Raw genomic sequence first — 22,045 nt, forward strand, 5'->3', positions numbered from 1 at the left:
TAGATCCATGCAAAGCAAGGCAGCAGAGTTGCTTCACAATGCTTCACAGGTACGTGGATCTAGCCTTGAACTTTGCTCAAACCTGGTGCTGTTTCCTTGGCAGGATTTCTAAGACACCTCTCTGCCTTAACTTCTGATCTCTCTTCTTTGTACAGTAATAGAACAAACCAGGAACGGTTTAATATGCCTTAAAAAAAAAAAAAAACCCAAGATGTTTCGAACTGGAAAGACAAAGGCTGGCATGAGGGAGGGGAGTATATTCAAAGCCTCTGAAATCATAGTTATGAATACAGCTACCGACAAACCTTGGCAAACTATTTTATGATACAGCTATTAAAGCTTCAAAGAAAAAGTAAAGACAAAGAGGTACTTGACATGTGAAGTACTTTAAGACTTTGTTACCCTAATAGACTATATTTTAAGAAAAGCTTAAAAAATTTTTAGATAAATCTTTAATTGATAGATTCATGGAGAGTTTCATGGAACATTAGTGTTTGGAAGTGATCAGGAAAGATAACAACACATTTTTCTCGGTGCCTCTGTCAGAAACAGCTAGCAGTGCTCCAAGGTCATTAGCCCCCAACACGTTTGTTGACAAGGGATGTGCTTGGGGCCCACTCATGCATGAATTCATGTTTTCATAAGATGAGCACAGGCTTTTTTTTTTTCTGATTAAATTCTTTATATTTCCACTTATAATGGAAAGTTCAACTAAGTGGTAAATATGGTTCTATGTTTAAATGTGAATACTCTATATTAACCAAATAGAAATTTTATCATAGGTATAATTCTTTCCTCTTGATTATCGACTGTTCTGGCAGCAGCTCATGCTAATCTTTTAAATTCCTCTCCTGAGGAACAGCCACCATAACCCGTCACCTCCTGCGCTTCCCTCTTGCGTGTCTAGCACCTCAGCTGTCACCCCATCCGCCCATTTCCATTTCCTCAATTTGTTTTATTTGGTATCAAAATCATAATTTATTTCTCAGTTGCTTTAGAGCAGATACTTCTTCTTTGACTTTCTTTTTGGTCCAATGCTATCTGTTTTATCTTGATCTTGTGCCTTGCCTATATTAGGGACAGAGGAATAGAAAAACGTTAAATTTCACCAATCCTTAGGAGACCTCCTTGATGGCTGAGCTAACTTCTTGGAGAACAATTTTCAGTGACTTCAATTATTGATTTAACAGACTTGCCTTAGAGGTTACTTTGGCAACAATTTAAAAATAATTTGTGAAGTCAGAAAATGGAAATTTTACAAAAGAACAGAAAAATTGCATAGGCAACTTAATATCAAATTAAATAGATAAAAAATCAAGGACAAGGGGAAACAAATAATATACAAACTTTTATTCAAAGATAATTCAAGACAGACATGTTTTGGTCATTTTTAAAGTAAGATTAATTGAAGATCTCGGAAAAATTGTATCTGATCAACACACATCGCTACTCACAGAAAGTTCTGTCTTCTGTTAATAGCAGCTAAATTTATACACACAGAAAAAATTCTTAAGACCATGCAAATTCAGTTGAATTCCATACATTCATTATAATTCATCAAAACCCGCATTAATATTCATGCCAAAGTGTTACTTTAAGAAAAAATTAAAAATACACACCAAAACATGACCAAGATTAAACCAAAGAAAATAATAAATAAGCATAATTTATATTTTATTTAAAAAAGTTTGGCATCACACGTATTCAAGTGTGTTACACCATGTTCATTCCTCAGAAGTGGCATTTTAAGTGTTAAGCATTGTTAAATATCAAAAAATACAACTCTGTTTTACAATGTGTACTGGCATAATTCAAAGTACTGTGCCAATTATAAATAGTATAATCAAGTTTAAACATCTTTTCAAACATCTTTAAAGGAAAGCATATAGACACACATTTATATGCACACAATTTATTATACTCATGTAATCAAAGATATTTTATAAAAGCAAACAGTTTTATCCCTCAACTAGTTTGTATACTTAAATAGATTTTAATACCTGTTCAAAGATTTTCAGTTCCTGTGTATACAGATTTTCAGGAAAAGGAATAAAGATAAAACTAAATTTTACAAGAACACATATTACTTTATCCTCCTTCACAAAATAATCCATAGTCATTCAAGGTTGATAAGAACTAGTCTTTATGAAAACAACTGTTGTCTAAAGACTACAGAATAAGTACTGCAGTCCAGGTTGCTTATTAAAATTCAGTCAGCTGCTGCTCATTGCAGAAAAAGCCTACACAGTGCTTCTACCAAAAAATAATCTTCAGTATCTGAGGCCAAAAAGGCAGATGATCGTATCTTCTGCTGAGACTTAAAGTGCAGCTACAAGTGGAGAAGTGCTAGATTCTGAGTCACTTCAGAAATACTTGTGGAAGCCTGTTTCTCATGTGTAAATACGCTGAAAGTGTCCTTCGGGCTCATAATGGTTTATCAATAACCGTGACCCCTGAGCAGACAAATGAAGAAATCAAACAGAAGTCACAGGCAGCATTCTGTATCTCTGAGGAAATACTGAATTCTTTATTACTCAAGCAACAGGGACTGAACAAATCATGATGTTTCAAAATCTCTTTCTTAAACTTTAGTACTACTATCATTTTAATCTAAATGACCGTGAAATCTCTGTTTAGTTATGAAAGAAAACTACATCACACTATATAATCCAGAACTAGTCTTTTGCTCTTTGTAGTTATAATTAAGGCAAAATACCGTTACTCAGGAAATACCAAAATCCACTTAATACTCAAAAGGACACAAAGAAACTTTTGGGAGTGACAGATATATTCATTATCTTGATTGTGGTGATGGTTTCATGACTATATACATAAGTCAAAATTAATACAATTGTACACTTTAAATATATGCTATTTATTGTCAGTTATATCTCAATGAAACTATTAAAAAAATTCACCTAATTTTGAGTCACATTCTTCTGGGATTCTACTGTATATAGTTCTTTTATTAGTTGTTTTGGATGATACATAAACAACAGTGATGGTTAATTAGTATAAACTTTTTTCTCCACTATTGGATCAATATTAGAATGTTTCATTAACATTCTAATATTTAAAGCAATATAAAGATCTATCATCAGAATAATTAATATACAACACACAGTTTTAAAGACTCATCATTATACTTATTAAAGAGTATTACTATTTCTCTAAGAGAATGGACAAAAAATGATATTTTATAATTCAAGCAGTGGTATGCTTAAATAAGAAAAATTACTCCACAGCCTCACTATAATACTATCACATGGAACCCTGCCAGGGCAGATGTTGTAGGGGGGTCATAGTTCTTGGATATCTGAGTAATTAAGGACTTGACACATAACTGAACTTCACTCCACTGCATAGGAGCCATATTAAATTTTATTATACAACTCTGCACTGGAAAGATCTGGGATTTTGAATACAAATGATTGTAGAATGATAAAAGAATACTAGTGCTTTATTTCAGAATGTACACATTCAAAATTAATTATTTTAAGAATAAGAAATAAAACATACTTTGAGAAAAGATTTTCTTCTTATAACAGAAAAATATTCTTAATATAAAAATCATAATGATGTAAGTTTTGTATTATAATAGAAGACTGTAAGAAAATTACACATTACCTGCATAACTTCTCCCTGTGCTCATACAAGATGACACAACTGTCCATTTATCAGTTGTTGGGTTATAATATTCTACCGATGCCAAATTACAGGAACCATCATCCCCTCCAACTACATATAACAGACCATTAACTGCACAAACTCCTTAAAAAAAAATCACAGAAAGAAAACAATTATTTAAAAAATTTAGATGAATATGAACATCCCTATACATGTTTGCAGAGGTGATCCAGAGATGTTTATTTCCTTGAAAGGGAGCGAAAAGAGAAGATGGTGAACATAGAAATAATTCCTTTTATATGTGAGTCTAATACCACTTCTAAGCTCCTACTCACATCACTTATGCAGTAGTTGCTTAATAGATGCATTATTTCATTTAATCTTCATAATAACCTTTCTTATAGATTAGAAACTATTTTAATCCTCATTTTATTTAAAAAAAAAAAAAAAAGGAAGAAAAAAGAAAATTAAAGGTCAAAGAAGTTTAGTAACTCTCCCCAAGTCAGCTTCCTAGGGAATCCTAAGGAAAAAAATATATATTAGTAGAAGGTAAAAATGATTCTGAATTTTAATTATTACACTGAATAGTTAATTCTTTTATCTCCTTTAAAAGGGGAGAACAATATTATTTATTTCATTTTTAGAACTCATTTTCCTTGCAAAAATTCAAAACATCTAGAAAAAAATAAAGAAATAAAGATCACCTCTAACCCAAACCACTTAGAATAATGACTATTAAAATCTTGATCTCTACTCTTGCTGACTTTTTTCTATGCATATATACTCAGACATTTCTTTTTTCAATCCCAAAGAAGCTCATACTATACATGTTACATTATTACTCATCCACTCCCACCAAATAATATACCTTGGACATTTCCCCAAGTTAATAAATATAGATCTGCATCATTTTTAATGTCTGCATATGATAATATAATAATTTATTTGTCTTTTACTGATGGATATTTCCTTATTTTCAGTTCTTTTGCTCTTATCAACGATGTTGCAATGAACAAGGATCCCCTTGCATACTTTTTTACATACTTTTGCAACTATTTTCTTAATATAAATTTTTAGAAAGAAAATTGCTGAGTTAAAAGGTAAACACCTTTTAAAGGCTCTTTATTCAACTTAATTTTTTAAAGCATATTTAACATCCTTAAACAAGGTTCAGGGCTATTATAAATTGGTACTAGAGAGCATCAAAGAATCTAGAAGAATACTGCCCACACACTGATTTCTGTAATGTTGTAGATAGTTTTGCTAACATGATTAACAGATGCTTGCAGATTTTTAACAAAATAATGAGCCCAAATTTCTATACAGCATTTAAAAGTACACTAGCAAGAGTATCTTCTGTGCAAATGGAGTGGATCTTCTCTACTTAAATTCAATTGTGTTACTATCCTAGTCTCTTCACAGGCAGCAAACTCATACCATTTTACAGTAGTTCAAATACTTGAAAAGTAAGAGCCAAATAGCGCTGCCACACAAGCTTCCTAAAGCTGCTGCTTGTATAAGTATGCAGATCTCAATTCTACTCCACTGATAGATGACAAATGACTGTGTGGAAACAGAATGCATACCACCCCCACACCATGCCCAAAATGGCTCTGCTATCATGGAAGGGATAAGTAAGAGGGTTATGTTTTCCTAAAGAGCTTTCTCAGTTAGGGATACTAGAGGCTCCCAGACTAGAGGGCATGCCACTGCAGAGAAGGAGGCCAGTCCCCACATCCATTTGATACATATTAGATATACATTCAAAAGACTTCAACTCTATTAATCCACTGATGCACAACAACAAATTCCTTTTAGGCAGGTGGGAGCCAAATTACTCTGCCAAAAGGACCAATTTTCCCGCAGTGTTTGCTGATTCTAGTCCATTCAGTTTAATTCATCACAAATCAGATACATATTGAGAACCTATTACAGATGTGCTAAGTATTATAAGACTGTTTATAATCTAATTCAAATTTACTCCATTTTTCCTCCACTCTTGATATAACTTATCATACTTATGAAAAATTTTGAAATCTGACTTTTAAGTTGCTTGCTATTTCAACTTTGTGTGGACATTGTCAACTCTCTTCATTTAAAATTGAACACATATCCTCCTCTCTTTGCCAGCTTAACCCTTTCTTCCCAATTTAGGTGGTTGGATGAGGTCCTAGGACCATAAAAAGGAAGGGGTTGGATAGATCTTATCAGAAGTTTCAGATTATCAGAAATATGGAAGGAGGGTGACATTTTAAAATACTCTCTTATAAGCTTATATAAATAATTGAAAAGTAGTGTGTTCAGTAGGATTATCTTGTAAATTATAGAAGGAAATTATTCAAATTCCACTGTTTACATGGAAAATAAATATACATAACTTGTTGAGAAGGAAAAACAAACTACAGACTAAGCTTTCATATTTCCTTCTCTTCCTGATGATTACCAATGAAGAAAGCTCAATTAACTGTTGTCCTAATCAAAGTCTGAAATAACGTGTCAACAGAGACTTAGGAAAAGTCTCTTTCCTAAATCCTACGCTTTCCCACAAAATTTTCCAAAAAGCAGAACAATAGCTCTGAATATGCAAATTATCTCCTTATTCTTCTGGCTAGAAGTAATGAGCTAATTTTGATTTGAAAATAATAAAACATAGGTCCAGAAAAAAGATTATTTCAATTTTTAGGAAAATAATAATGGAAGTTCAAATTGCAAATAAATTTCCTAATCCAGGCAAGCACAAGCACATATTACTGTGGCTTTTCTAACTTACCATGTCCTGGGGTCAAGCACTTATTCTACTTGGGGCCCAGATCTGTGGGTCTTACCATGGCGCTGGACTATCCACAGCTGAGAGCTTTTTAGGACCTCACCAAATACAACTGATTGTATGAGGTGCAAAGTCGAGTAGAATTATAAATTCTGCTGTTGCTGACAGTCCTTGTAGTCCCATATACTTAGTCTCCCTTAGTAATCACATTTTAATTAAAGAGAAATTAAGAAGAGCATTGTGTGTGTGGGGGGGGGTCATCTTGTAACATCTCCCATGGTGTACAGAATCATCAGGAATGTATTGTGGACTATGGGAAATGGCATGAAGATAATGGCATTTTAAAGAAGACTAGCATTTCCTGAAAGACTGTCTAGCTATCCTGAATCTATCTTTCATTTGTATTTCCCTTCCATGGATCTTCTTTTCAAGCAGTTAGTTACCTAATCTTTAGGACCTCTGCTTTCTTAAAATTATTTGTTATTGTTATTGCTTTAGCTTTTCCATTTTCTAGAAATCCTGAACTGTAATAAATTAGGATTAGCTTATTCAGGCTTCCCTTTCAGATTCAGATAAACAACTAGCTTTTTAATCTGGTATAAATATTTACTCAACTAGACTAAATTCCCTGAGAACTGGGATCTCCAATAGGTGATACATGGTAGGCACTCAAAAACGTTTGTGGTAAGAATGAATGAATTCAAGCATCAAATAAAGAGGGCTCTTCCTCTAATTTAGTCTCCACACTCATTACCAAAAGGTAGCCACTAGTAGAAATTATAAGTTAACTGAAGTTAATAACAATAACAAGTTGTAACACCCTGCTATATTCCACACACTATGCCAGACATTCACTATATAGGATTATTACATAAATTTCTGCCTTTAAAGAGCTAGTCTATTAGGTAACCCAGATCAGTAAAAGAACAGTGGAAATACACAGTGATACTAGTAAAACTTTAAGTACAATTCAATATAAATTTCATAATCGTAAACTAGACAGATACCTGCATTTCTTCTGCACATGTTCATATCTGCAACCTGTCTCCATGCATTGCTGGTGGGATCATACACTTCAACACTTTTTCGTACTAAAGGGCCATCATGACCCCCTACAGCATACAATAAGTTGTTTAACACACCAACACCTAGAAAACACAGAAAACCTAACTATAGTAGAGTAAAAGTGACAAGAAATTTATAACATATTAGGTTTTATTCAAATGACTTGTAATGAATAATAGTTTAAAAAATTAAGTCGATATTAAAGCATACACCTAAGAAATGGAAATGAACAGAACTGACAGACAAGAATCTCAGTAAGAACTATTATTCTAAAAAAAGAGGCACGTGTTACATTTCAAATATATTCCATTAAAAAAAGAGGCATTTCAAATATAAAAAAAGTAATATGTAGTTGAAATACAGAGAGGGGAGTCCTTTAACACAATCTTTTTGAAAACAACTTTCATGATAAAAGCATACCAGGATTAAAGCACAAAATTTGTAAGAAATGGATATGAAGAGACTTCATTATTAAGCAAGTTCCCCAATTAGCACTAAAAACAAAAAACTAAAAGGAATGCCAAATACTATAAATAATTAAATGAAACAGAGAAAAAGTTTAATATAACACTTAGAAATTAAATTTTCAAAGTGAAATTTAAGTGCAGCTAACTAGCACTACATGTATAATTCAAGAGATATTTAAGTGTCATTAAAATCAGTATATAATACATTTTCTGATAATATAAGGAGATGCCAATGAGTCATTTCAGTTGTTTAATTCTTTTCCATCATTTTCGTGCTTCAATTGCTAAACAGGTTCCTATTTACCTGCTCCACTCCGTCTGGTGCTCATTTCCGCTATATAGGTCCACTCGTTTGCTGTAGCATTATAGCACTCCACCGTGCTGAGACACTGACGTGAAGCTCCATCATAACCCCCTACGGCATAGAGCAAACCTATACACGGAATCACAAAGAAAGCCAAATTCATAAAACGCTATTTTCTCAAGTCAGAAAATACTATATTTTCCTCCATGGTAGCAGAGTTTCCCTTTCAAGTGTTACTGATTTTTATGAACTATTAAGATCTTGCCTAATGGTGATAAGTGGAGTTACCAAATCACAGTACGAAGATCTGCAGGGTATATATAATGATATTAAGTTAACATTTTCATCAATAATCTGACTGATAGAACAGAAAATACACTCATTATAGTCAAAGAAGCCAATCACAAAAGACCACATACTGTATGATTCATTAATATGAAGTGTTCAGAAGTGGGCAATTTATATATAGAGAGAAAGTAGAGTAGTGGTTGCTGAGGGCTGGGGAGGATGGGGTTGACAGCTGAAGGGGAGCGAGGCTGGTTCTTGGGGTAATAAAAATGTTCTAAAATGAATTATGGTGATAGATGCACATTGAATTGTACACTTTAAATGGGTGACATGTATGGTGTGTGAATTATCTCTCAATAAAGCTTTTAAAAAAAAAGTGCAGAGAATTATACCCACAGTGGGGGAGGGGTGGGAACCCACAAATCTGCCCAAACAAATAAAAAAAAAAATCATACCAACTTATAGCTTTTCTTAAGCTCTGTTGGGGGACAAAGTAGGATAAAAATAAGTAACTGTAGCAACCCATTCCTTAAATGTTAAAGAGCCTTTCTCCAGATATAAAATCTTGCATATATGCCATATGATTTGTTCCCCAAACAACTGTAATAAGATCAGATAACAGCTCTATATAGGTTAGAGAGAGAGAGAGAGAGAGAGAAAGGGGAGGGAGAGAATGAGGGAGAGAGGGAGAGTGGCAGAATGGGAGAAGGGGCCTCCTTCTGACCTCTATATAGGTCAGTTTATATAGAAAGCTAATTTTTAAAAGAGGATAACTAAAATTTTATAGTAACTACTACTTTCCCTTTTTAAATGTCATCTGCCGGCCTATTTAGAAAACCGGTGTTTAGATTATCGGAAGACGCACTCCTAACAATCAAGAAGCCGTATGTACCTGGAAATGTTCACCTGAAAGAACTGTGAGCACCCACCTCCAACAACACCGACGCCAACACTGCTCCTCCTCGTGTTCATTGGAGCCACGTGAAACCACTCGTTAGACTTTATGTTATATGCTTCCACAGATGATAAACCTATAATAAAGTACAATGCTCTTCATTTCCTCCTCTAGAAAAAATTTAAGGTAATTGTCCTTTTATATACATTATTAGGGAAAAACACTTCAGGTATGTTAAATTGGGCTAACATTAAAAGGCGAAAATGATGGAATGTAAACATATCAATTACCTGATAAACAGAAATAGCTTCTTTTCAAGAGGGCTCATACCCAAGCCACTGACATTTATTAGCTTTTTAAACTTGGTAAGATGATTGATACTGATGCATGAGAAAGAAATATACTTAGCACTTACATCTGGATGGAATTTTTTAACTTATCTTTATAATACTTGTTAAAACACTCAAGTATCTCCTAATTTTGCCAAAATTTGTTCCATAAATGTGATTAATATATTAATTCTAACAGCTGTGTAAAAACAATGAAAAGAAAATTACCTGTACTCCCATCGAAGCCTCCTACAGCATATAACAATCCATTTAAAACAGCAGCCCCCAAAGTGCTTCTCCGGTCTCGCATGTTAGCAACGCTGGTCCACTGATCCTTCACAGGGTCATAGGAATCTACAGTGCGGACTCTTAAGGAGCCATTAAAGCCACCAACAGCAAAAACGAGCCCAGCCATGTAGACCATTCCTGCAAAAACAATTCAGCAGCTGATGAATATATGACTGAACCACCACCACTATCTAAAGACTGCTTTCCATAAGTCTACAGCTGTTGTCAGAATATAGGTTACTCTTAGGAGAATCCTGACTAAATAGGTCGTAGGCAACACTATTTATTAACAAGAATATACAAAGACTACATTGTCCTCCTTTCTAAGGTTAAAAAACACAGTGGCACAGGGTGACGTACTATTTTGACTCTTGGCTTTTTCAAATACTTATTTACAGACTTAAATAATAAGCCAATACTTTCTAACTAGTTGAACCTATATATATCTCCCATGGCTTTCAATTTTGGATTTTCTAATCTATAGGTTTATACTTAATTTGTATAATGTGCTCTTAGTTGATCATGTTAGTGGGCTAAACCACTAAGGGGTAGGTAAATTGCAGTGGCTATTTTTGTAGAATCCATGAGCTAAGAATGGTTTTTACATTTTTAAATGGTTAAAAAACAAATAAAAGATCAAGAATATTTCATGACATAAAAAAATTATATGAAATTCAAATTTCAGCATCCATAAATAAAGTTTTATTGGAACATATGCCCACCCATTCATTTATGTAGTGTCCATGGTTGCTTTCGCACTAGAGTGGCACTTGAGTAGTTGTGACAGAGACCATATAACCCACAAAGGCTAAAATACTGACTCTCTTATCCTTTAAGAAAAAGTTTGCTGACCCCTGAGCTAAGGAGATGTTAGGGGATCCCTGGACAGAGAAACAAGATTGCTAGACTCTAGGTTTCAACTACCTTTCTACTTTTCTGAGCTTTTTCATGCTGTTGTTCTGATATGAGAAGCTCCTCTCACCATCCACTCTGCTTTCCTCAAGTTTCAAGCCCCAATGAAAGTTCCACACTTTCTCTGATGCCTTCACTGAACCGCTTTAGCCTGAAACGATTACCTCTAGCTCCTGAACCCCTATAGCAAATAACACCTATTTTAAGGTTAATAAATCTTACATAGTCTGCAATATCATTGCTTTCAATTGTTCAACTTTTTGTTGTTCTTAAATCCTATAGTGTTTATGTCATTGCCCCAGCTTGAGGGCACACACTGTGCCGCACGATTTTCAGAATCCCAGCAGGGAGAACAGGAATCACCAGCTCAAGTGTTTGACTAGCTCAGCATTCATACGATGTTATCAGGTGAGGCGTGCACCACTACCCCCATCTCACTCTCTGATGCTGTATCCCCTCAGCCCCCAAAATATATATGGATGTGTAGTCCTTCATATGGCATCAAGACTCTACAGTTCAAATGAAGCTGCCTGTGTTGGCAGCTCCCCGTCAAGGAAAGGAATGATTTTTCAGTCCCTGATTCAATCAGGAAACAAATACTTAAGCTACGAGCTGGTAAATCCAGAGTGTCTGAGGAGAGCTGTAAGAATGAAGAATTTAAATAGGCAGAGAACCAGCAAATGATTAAGGGTAACCACTAGATTTCCTGAGCATCCCCGATAGAAGCGAATGTGGTAGATTTCTTGGGAGGGCCTGGGGGCCAGTGAGCAGTGACAAAGCAGGCACATATTTCAGCATGAAAATGTCCTGTATCCAAAATCATAAGTAACACTAGGGAATGTTCAGCGTGGGAATTTGGGCCATTGCAATGTTCGTTTTCTTTTTTCTACAAACACAACAAAAATCTATCATCTCATAGTCACAGTATAGTATGCTTACCAAGTATTAGGGTATTTCAGGAGACAAGGAAGAAAAAAATAAATGAATCAGTCTGTGATCAACTATCAATCTACGAGGTGAGATTTCTCCCAAACACTCTGGGCAGAGAGGGTTGAACTAAAAGAACTGATAACTTCCCCAAAGTTACAGGGAACCAAAGCACCCAGAAGTCTGAGTAGATTGGCCAAGATTACACAGTTAAAGGGCATCAGCTCTAATCTGAAGGAGATAGGGGGATGAGAGCACAATGAAGGAAAATTTACTCATGAACACTACACTCTGGAATGGACCCAATCCAATGACTTCTGGTGTAATGAAAAGGAAACTACCAGGAATCAGATATGAATTAAGAAACCAGTTATAAATATCATGGAAGATTCCATTCCCAACAGTAACAGTAAAGATAAAATACCTAAGAATAAACTTGCCAAGAAACATACAGAACCATGTGAAGAAAATGTTAAAAATCTACTAGAGGACATAAAAGAAGACATGGGTTCTATCCCTAGTCCTTTAACTAGTCCCATCGCGTATTAAAACATATTATAAAGCACGGTAATTAAAACTGTTCTGTTTTGATGCATGAGGCAAGACAAATCAATAGAATAGAACAGAAAATTTAGAATAAAACCAACTAAACGTAGAAATTTAGTACATGATAAAGGCCGCATTTCAAATGAGCAGAGACAGGTAGATTAGTCGATAAAAGGTGTTAGGCCAAATGGCTAGTCATTAAAAATACAAAATCCACACTTTACTTCTCATATCAAAAGAAAGTCCAAATGTTTTTGATATTAGTATAAAAACTAAAACTGTAAAGGTACTAGAAAAGTTCATATTTTTAAAATACAATTTTGTGGGCTGGCCCCGTGGCTTAGCGGTTAAGTGCGTGCGCTCTGATGCAGGCAGCCCGGGTTCGGATCCCGGGCGCGCACCGACGCACTGCTTCTCCGGCCACGCTGAGGCCGTGTCCCACATACAGCAACTAGAAGGATGTGCAACTATGACACACAACTATCTATCTACTGGGGCTTTGGGGGAAAAATAAATAAATAAATAAAATTAAAAAAAAAAAAATACAATTTTGTTCCAGGGGTGAAACCTAGCAGACACCACCTTAACCAAGTGATCAAGGTTAACATCACCAGAAATAATCATAATAGCCTCAATCTAATCGTGAGAAAACATCAAACCCAAAATTGAGAGAGATTCTTCAAAACACGTGACCAAGTACTCTTCAAAAGAATCAAGGGCATGAAAGACAAGGAAAGACTAAGGGAACTGTCACAGATCAGAAGAGACTAAGAAAATATGACAATGAAATGCAATGTGAGATCCTGAAACAGAATAAGGACATTAATGGAAAAATTGGTAACATATGAATGAAGTCTGTAATTTAGTTAATGGTAATGTACCAATGCTAATTTCTTAGTTTTGATAATTATATCACAGTTATGTAAGATATTAATATTAGGGGAAGAATATACCAGAACTCATTGTTGTATCTTTGCAACTCTTCTGTAAGTGTTAAATTATTTCAACATAGAACGTTTTTAAAAAACATAGGTATGTGTGTACACACACGCAAATAATTTTGGAGTAAGGCTTTTCTACCTAGGAAACAAATTCTTAAGTCCAAAGACAAAACTGATATACAGGACTGCATAAAAAGGTAAAACTTTTACAAGGCAAAAATAACACAAGTAAAATCAAAAGATACAAGATTAATACAAATAAATATTCATACCACATTATGACAGACAAAAAGGCTACTTTCCTTAACATATAAATACATCTGTCAAATCAATAAAACACTATAATAAAAAATGGCAAAAATCATGAACTGACAATTCAGAAAGATGTTTAACTTTCTTCATAATAAAAGACATACAAAGTGAGATGAGACAGCATTTTTCACTGACCAGATTGGCAAAACTCAAAACAGTCAATTACAAGGTGTTATCAGGAATATAGGGAAACTGGTACCTTCATATTTTACTGGTAGTGAAAGCAGTAATTGGTGTATCCCCTTAAGATACCCTTTGAATCAGTAATCCCAGTTCTAGAGTTTTATCCAACTAAAATATATTAGCATATGTATACAATGATGTATGTATACGGAATTCACTATAGCATTGTTTATAACATAATATTAAAAACAATTTTAACATTCAATTAAAAACTAGTAAAAATTATACTACATCCAGACTCCCCCGCAAAAAATATTAGACAGCTCTTAAAAAATGAAGTAACTCTATGCTGATATGTAACACTCTCCAAGATGTACTGTTAAAGTGCTACCATGATAGAAATGTTCCATTGCACTTAGAACTCATTTTGCTACGGGAGCTATGAATTATGGATCCACGTGTGAGTCCCAGGATGAATCCTTAGAGTTTGCAACTGCCTTCTCCCAGTGCAGTTTTAACCAAATAAGGTCTATTTCAACAAATGTTTGTAAAACGGATGCCTAGCAGAAGGCAACTGTAGCTTATAGCTAAGTCAGGAAATCTCCTAGGAGTCAGGATCCCAACTTAAATATTCTTTCTCAACACTTCAGCAAAGGTAACTAAGAAAATATCCAGCAAATCGCTAGCTCCTCCACCTGCTACTAGAGGATCCAAAAGCTACGTCAAGATGAAGGCAGAGCAGCTACTCCCATCAATGTCTTGTGAGTTGTACGAGATTCATGAATCATCATTTAACCACACAGCTATTTTAATCAAAGCTTTTCCGCTAAAGATTCTTCTAATTAATAAAATAAGACCTGAGAGAGAAGCTCCCAATGACCCAGCAGTGGGGAACTGACCATAGAGCATCATGCTTACCTGCCCTGCATCTCCTGGAAGGCAACTCTGCTACTTGGTGCCAACGCTCTTCTTTAAAGTCGTAGCATTCCACGCTTCGGATAGCCTTTGGTGCTTGGCCCCCAACCACCACCATCAACTGGAAGGGCAGAAATGTAAGCACTTGAACGAACAACTATTGCACAGTCAGGAATTTAAAATGTCTTACAAAGACACTGATGTGGAGAGTGTTAGAATGAAGATGGGAGGGTGAGCTGGGGAAACAACCAGCTAATCAACATTTAACAAACATCAACAAAGGGGGCACATGTTAGAACTACAATTCTATCATCTAGCACATTTAGTCCAAAATAAGGATTTCAGAAACTAAAATAAGTTTCTGATCCTTCAAGCAAAAGCAGTATTTAAGCCAAAAAACAGCAGGCAGTCAGCACTGGCAAGGCTGCAGTATGTCATAGGGCTTGCTATAAACTGGATCCTGGCTCTATAATGACCAGGGATTGGATCTCCACAATCTAGGAGAGCAGATAGAAGTGAAATTTATGTTAGTGGGGAGGTGAGGTGAAAAGGACAATAAGGTATTAAAGGAAAGATGGAAGAAGAAAAAAACATCCTATTAAAAAGGAGGAGCAAATGAATTGGAGTTCACAAGAGAGCACAGATTCCTGGATCTCAAGTAAAGAGAGCTCCCTTGATGCTCCATAAATAAAACAACCTAATAGGACAGATAATGGAGATACTAGGAATCATAAGAAATAAATGCACAATAGTCTAGTGCTGAGAATAAATGAGGTCTATAAATTTCTTCAATTTGACTCAATCCAACAACTATTTACTACGTATCATCTGTATTTGGCCAGAACTGTGCTAGGTGTTACACATAAGAAATATAAGACATGGTCTATACCCTTCAAGAACTTATAGATCTCACTAAGGAGACAAGACCCATGAAGTAATTCAAGAACAGTATGCAATTATATATGACCAAAAAGCTATGTGATTAGTATAGACGTTAATTGCTACTGCTGATCAGAAAATATAATGTCATAATTTAGTGAAAGCTTCCTGGAGGGGGTGGAACCTTTAGAGACAGATGGAATTTATCGGTCAATGTGTTTATCTTTGACTGAGTCCAAACGGGCACTCTCTGGCAACACTGAAAACACAGCCGTCAAATCAGAAAAACATAAAAGTTAATGACGTCGTGTATGGAAAACGGTAAAGAATGACAAAGACCTTGGGGGAAAGATGAGATGATGACAGGAAAAACAGATGTTCAAAAGAAACAAAAAATCAAAACAAACAGAAGATGGAATGACTCACATATACAAAAAGGGGAGGTTTGCAACCTTGACTGAGCAATGACCTACCTGTACTTAGAACCTTAGAAAGATGGGTACATAGAAAACACGACTCTTGAATCAGAGTAAATCCCAAGTTTCCAAAAAGAAGCTTATTTTAGTAATTTATTAACTGGAAGTAGAAGTAAATTTAAAGGTCTTAAAAAGAAGACTGAACATAGACCAATTATACGATTACTTTTTCAGATCTGCTACTCTTCTAGTATTAAATGCAAATAAATAAAAGGAAGAATTAAGAAAGAAAATATCCAATACCCTCCCCTCCCATCACCAAAGAAAACAAAGGGGATGGGGGCAAGGTTGTAAATTTATAGAGGTGGAATAGACAGTAATATCAACCCTGTATCTAGGGATTTATAAAAGATTGATCTGTATTTAAACTTCTAAACTCTGCCTAGCAGTTAGACAACAGCTGAAAGAGGCTTGGTTAACATCTCTGATGAAGATTAATTTAAAAAAAATCTCTGAAGGGAGCACTTTTCAAAAACTCCTCGAGAAACAATACTGGTTTATTAGATTTCATTATTCTCAAACTTTGAATCTCATGATTTCCATGTAACTGTTCACTTTTGCACATGAAAACGAGGATGGAAGGGAAAACATTCTACTGAGTACAGAGAAATGGCAGTAATATCTGTCCTTTCCTCACCCAAGAGAAGAAAAACAGGGTGAAGATCTGGGACTCCAGGAATCAGAGATAATGGAGACAAGGAAGAATGTATAATGGGAAGACAAGAGAGCAGGGATATTTGTAAGAGATCAAGAGACGGTGCTACTGTCACCAAAAGAGGTGCTCACGACTCTGACACCCCAGTTATTTGTAAAAGACACCTGACCTCATTTGAGAAACATCATACTAATTATGCTAATGGAAAAGAATAGAAAACTGGGAAGATCTTTTGAATGGAAAAGTTAAATGTGACATACTTAAGGCAAAGGATAGGAGTTAAACTAATTCAAGTGACCATCCTGAAGCGTAGGTCAACTAAACTTCGTTCTTTCTTTTTTTTCACCTTTTAAATATTTATTAAAAAGCTGTCTCCTGAGAAATCGAGTTTTATAATTTTCCAATTGGAAATCTCAACAAATATCTTGGGTAAAATATAGAAAAATATATACACAGAAATAACATGATAGCATTTGTAAAACTGCAGATTCCAAAGAGAAAAAGAGGCTAACAATAAAGTACAGCAGCAAAATATATAGTTTTTCGTTATGATGTCCAAATCAAAGTGGCTTCCACAATCCCAGTGCTGTTTACTGAAGATGCAAAACTAATGTTTGAGATATAAAAAGAATAATGCATGCAAATTTGTATGAGTCCACAGAATCAGAGCCTAATAAAAAAGTACTAAGAAACTGTCGTGGTAGAAATGTTATCAAAACATTATAATACTTTCCTCAGCACTACTAACACATTTTGTCTGATGTCACATATCATTGTTTTCATAAAACACATCATTACTATGAAATATGTGAGCATGAGAAATTTATCTTTGCCTTATTCTTGCCTACACACTTAGAATTAATCTTGACTATAACCACTCTAAAATGAGAAAACAGTGCCGTTGAAAGAGCACCTGACACAAGAGCCTTTTCAAAAATATGTGTAGATAAATAAACTTTGAGAAGGGACCATGCAAAGGCAAAGTCAAAGCAACAGTGTAGCTCACTGCTATCTGCCATGTCTGCTGCCTCTCCTCCCTAGCCACCCTGATAGAGCAGAATCAACAGAACCTTCATAGATCAGCATACACACCACAAAACAAAGGCTAAAGAATTAAGAAATCCCAAGTACAATACAGTTAGAAGGGCCACTCCAAAGTCACAACCAGAGAAGCCCAGAAACAATATCAACTGAACAGATGATCACAACACTACAAAAGAGAAAATAAAATACTTGATAGGATTTTACTAAGAACTTTTCACAAGGTTTTCAAAAGTGACAGGTTTATTCCAGAAATTAGAAAAGAATTAGTTTTCACTCTAAAGGTCTCTGCAGCATAGCTCAAGACAGCAAAGCTAAAGATGCCAGAAGAGGGAATACATAAATTAAGAAGAGATCTTTTACAAATGTGAACTGTTTAAAAAGTGTTAAAGATAAAACTATTCAGAAGGAAGCTGAAAAGACTAGCATAAAAGAAATAGTAGTTTAAATGAGCTAAGACTATGAACACTTTTTATAAATCTATTTTTCTGTAAGAACAAAAACTGACACCAAATAATATGGACAAATATGAAGTAATGAAGACTTATAAAGATGGCTACTTATAAAAGCAGGTAAAAGGGTATTTGGAAAATGTAAACATTTATAAAATCAGCAGACCCAGATGGCATGCATACTAAGGTGTTAAGGGAACTAGCTAATGTACTTACTGAGCCACTTACAATTATTTTTGAAAAATCTTGGAGAACTGAGGAGAGATCAGAAAATTTAAAAAAGGCAAATACCAATTTTCAAAACAGGATAAGAAGTGAATGCCTTGTAAATACCTTTTAAGTGATAATAATTCTCAGTAAAAATTTAGACTATGTTGAGAAAAGCATTTGAACTTCTAGAAGCCAACAAAATGATTAGTTACACGCAGAAAGATGTTTAAAAAAATCATGCCAAATTTGAATCTATCTGATCCCGAATCTCATCAGATGTTATACGCCAAATTACTTATTTTTGGCTTAGGTAATAAGCATAATCATATGGTCTGAAATTTTCTACAAATGGACAATGTCAGTGAGTGAGTATTTCTAATGAAGTGTCACCAGGGAGAGTGCTGAGGTCCATTCTAAATTATTTACTAATGATCTAGAAAAAAAGGAGTAAGTCGCACACTGGCAAAATCCACAGTTGGTTCTAAATTGAGAACTGTTGTTAACACTGGGCAAAACAGAAAAACAATACCAATACAGATTTGAAGCAATTAAAAATGTAGACTCCAAAAATAAAACTTGAAAAAACACTAAATAAAAGCATTAAAGTGAAAGAATTGAAAACACATAATTTAATGGAAAGGATAGAGTAATAACTAAAGATGATATAAGAAAACAATGGATAACAGATTCTTATTTCTTAATCCATCACTGCCCCAAACACACACAAGAGCTAAAAATAAATATGCAAATAAAAGCATTTTATTTTGGATCATTCTTATCAGACCATACACAAAATGGTGCTTAAGGTGTTGGTCGTCTAATACCATAAAGATGCAAACAGAGCAGAAGGAATTGCAAACAGAGAGACAGAAATGAGGGGTTACTCTGTAAGGAAAATTAAATCAGTAAAACATGAATGGCTTCAACTAAAAAGATAAAGATAGAATATGAACTTTCACACCGGAAAATATGAACATTGGAGATCTGGGAAGACATATGGGAAATCTACACTGAAATGGCTACATATGATGTGTGGGTGAACCATCAAATAGTGTTCAAAAGGGAAGAGGCAGGAAATGAACTGAACAAGCCAGTTATCATCCTTAGCTCTAACATGTAATTCTGCGAAACTACTCCGTTTTCAGTTATTATCTAAACATGTAGCACACAGAGAAATCTTTCCTAGCCTGATTTTCCTTTTTAAAATAACCAGAGCTAATAAAACTCAGAAGGGACAAAAACCAGTTGCCTTCTGTTCCAGAAGAGGGACGTCATGCAGTTTATAAGGATTAAACAATCCCCACTCTCCACAGACAAAATCAATCGAGAAGTTGAATTACATACACCACAATGAATTCCTAGGCACATTTTCTGTTGCAGGGAAACCAAAACAATAAAGCATGGAAATTCAGATGAGTAAAACTGTTAATAGCCTCACTAACGGGCTTTCAGATGAGGTAATAACAAGTATGAACAACAGATCCTACTTTGGGAAGGTTCATGGGTGTCCTCAGTCGGGTCCGGACACTCTTCATTAATATACGCTGCTCTGTTGGCAGCAAATGATACTTCATAGCTTCAATGAGGTAATCTTTGCACGCACTGCTGTTCTTGACCAGTGCCTCCTCTTCAACCCTCTGTAAGACGAAACCAGACACACCTCATGAGGGGACAGTTATTTCATGATAAAACTGACAAAGAAACAGAAGTAAAGAGGAGGAAAAAAGCAATAACTAGCCTCTCCAGTTCAGTCTGCAAGTTAACAGAGGAAAGTTTGTAGATATCACTAAGAGAAAAATAAATGAAGCAAAAATGCTCAAGTATCTGGTCTGCAGAGAAAAATATATATAAGTAGTAACGAGAAGAACTGCAATGAAAATTATATACTTCAACGTCAGCGATAGAATAATCTTTAGGTAGTATTGTATTCACCCATCTCTTATCTTTAAACATCAAGCCAAACGGTAAGTAAAGCAAGAAAAAAAATTTAGATAATGAGTCCTTCACGTGGGGTAGGCAATACTAATAAATTAAAGACACATTTTTCAAACACAAGGCAGCAAATAAAATATCTAGAAAAGGGATTCAAAATACTTTGTAACAGTGTGCCTACACCACAAATAATTCTTGTCCTTGCTATCCCTGACCTCAAACGCAGAAAAGGTTTTTTCTGTTCATTTTCTTAAGAGCAGAATACCAATGATTATACAGATGATAACAAATAATGAGGCTTTGAAAAATCCTAAAATGTTCAGATCTAATCTCTTAATAAAGAAATGTTTCCTTAGATGGTTTCAATTACAAAAATGTTGAAATGTTCCTAATAGGATGCTAATAATAAAAAAGTAAATTTAAAATTATTCAGACACTATTGAAGATCCATTAATTCCTATTTATTTTAAGTAACTCAGTTTCCCATAGCTTGGAAATAAAGACAGAAACCAAATGCATGCCACTGTGAAATTCTGAAATAGAATTACACAGTATTTAGATAGGACGTCGAAATTCCATTTCTGTAGGGCAATCCCAAGAGGCTATGAAAAGGAAAGCAGAGAAGATGCAGAGGAGTGACATAGAGCCACAGGTGCATTTATTTTTTATTTTTATTTTTTGTGAGGAAGATGAGCCCTGAGCTAACATCTGATGCCAATCCTCCTCTTTTTTCTGAGGAAGACTGGCCCTGAGCTAACATCCGTGCCCATCTTCCTCTACTTTATATGGGACGCTGCCACAGCATGGCTCCACAGGCAGTACGTCGGTGCGTGCCCGGGATCTGAACCAGCGAACCCTGGGCCGCCGCAGCAGAGCGTGCGCACTTAACCGTTTGCGCCACCAGGCCGGCCCTCACAGGTTCATTTATTTACACATACTGAAATGACCACAAATACCGCTTTGATAAGTTCTAGTACTTGCTTACCCAAATCAGAAATAGGGGGAAGCAAATTTCTAAGAATGGGGAGTAGCCTAAGAGGGAGCAGCTGCCAAGGACTGCAGGTGCCTTGACTGTCCTCTGTCCTGCGCCCCATGGATCTGTATTCCATAGCTCTCATTACTTTGTAACAGGGATCTACATATCATAAGCCCAGTGACACAGTGCTACATGCATTCGTGTGTTTTGCATATGCTTTTACCTGAACTAAATATTCTCGAGGAAGCAATGGTAACCGTACATGTTCCATCAGCCGAGCCATAAATTCTTGCCTTACATCCTTGTCATGGTTCACCCAAGCTATTACTGCTTCAAATACCTTACAAAAAAATATGGTGAAAAGAAAAATAAGTAATAAGTTATGTACTAAAGCATCTAAATAAAATATGATGAGACTATGTTTTATACACAACTCTTGCTAAGACACCCAAGTTTAATCCATGGCTCAAATTTTTTCAAAATCCTAACTTGTGACGTTCTTAAAAAGCCATTCACTCCATTTCTTTCTTTCTTTTTTTTTTCCATCTGGTATTCGGTAAGTACTTCATTTTTTTCCAGCTTGAGATACAATTTACAGATAACATTGTGTAAGTTTAAGGTGTACAATGAGTTGATCCGATATATTTACATACCGCAAAATGATTACCATCGTATCTTTAGTTAACACCTCCATCACGTCACATAATTACCATTTCTT

The 22,045-nt window shown here is 35.1% G+C and overlaps 1 protein-coding gene across 2 annotated transcripts in view; it reads right to left on the reverse strand.

Annotated features, from left to right (window-relative positions):
- Window positions 1-1,335: 1,335 nt before the first annotated feature.
- KLHL2 (kelch like family member 2) overlaps window positions 1,336-22,045 on the reverse strand; it is a 101,828-nt gene continuing 81,118 nt past the window's right edge. For both annotated transcript variants that reach the window (XM_087437450.1, XM_087437451.1), the window contains 9 exons: window positions 21,551-21,667; window positions 19,907-20,056; window positions 14,710-14,827; window positions 9,971-10,168; window positions 9,448-9,549; window positions 8,231-8,359; window positions 7,402-7,542; window positions 3,628-3,771; window positions 1,336-2,453 (listed from right to left, as the gene is read on the reverse strand). In XM_087437450.1, the coding sequence (XP_087293576.1) occupies window positions 2,425-2,453; window positions 3,628-3,771; window positions 7,402-7,542; window positions 8,231-8,359; window positions 9,448-9,549; window positions 9,971-10,168; window positions 14,710-14,827; window positions 19,907-20,056; window positions 21,551-21,667 (1,128 nt within the window). In that variant the 3' untranslated portion in view covers window positions 1,336-2,424. The remainder of the gene's footprint in view (window positions 2,454-3,627; window positions 3,772-7,401; window positions 7,543-8,230; window positions 8,360-9,447; window positions 9,550-9,970; window positions 10,169-14,709; window positions 14,828-19,906; window positions 20,057-21,550; window positions 21,668-22,045) is intronic.

Source organism: Ceratotherium simum, chromosome 12, assembly GCF_057802395.1.
Source record: "Ceratotherium simum simum isolate JZ-2026a chromosome 12, ASM5780239v1, whole genome shotgun sequence".
NCBI classification, from domain to species: Eukaryota; Metazoa; Chordata; class Mammalia; order Perissodactyla; family Rhinocerotidae; genus Ceratotherium; species Ceratotherium simum.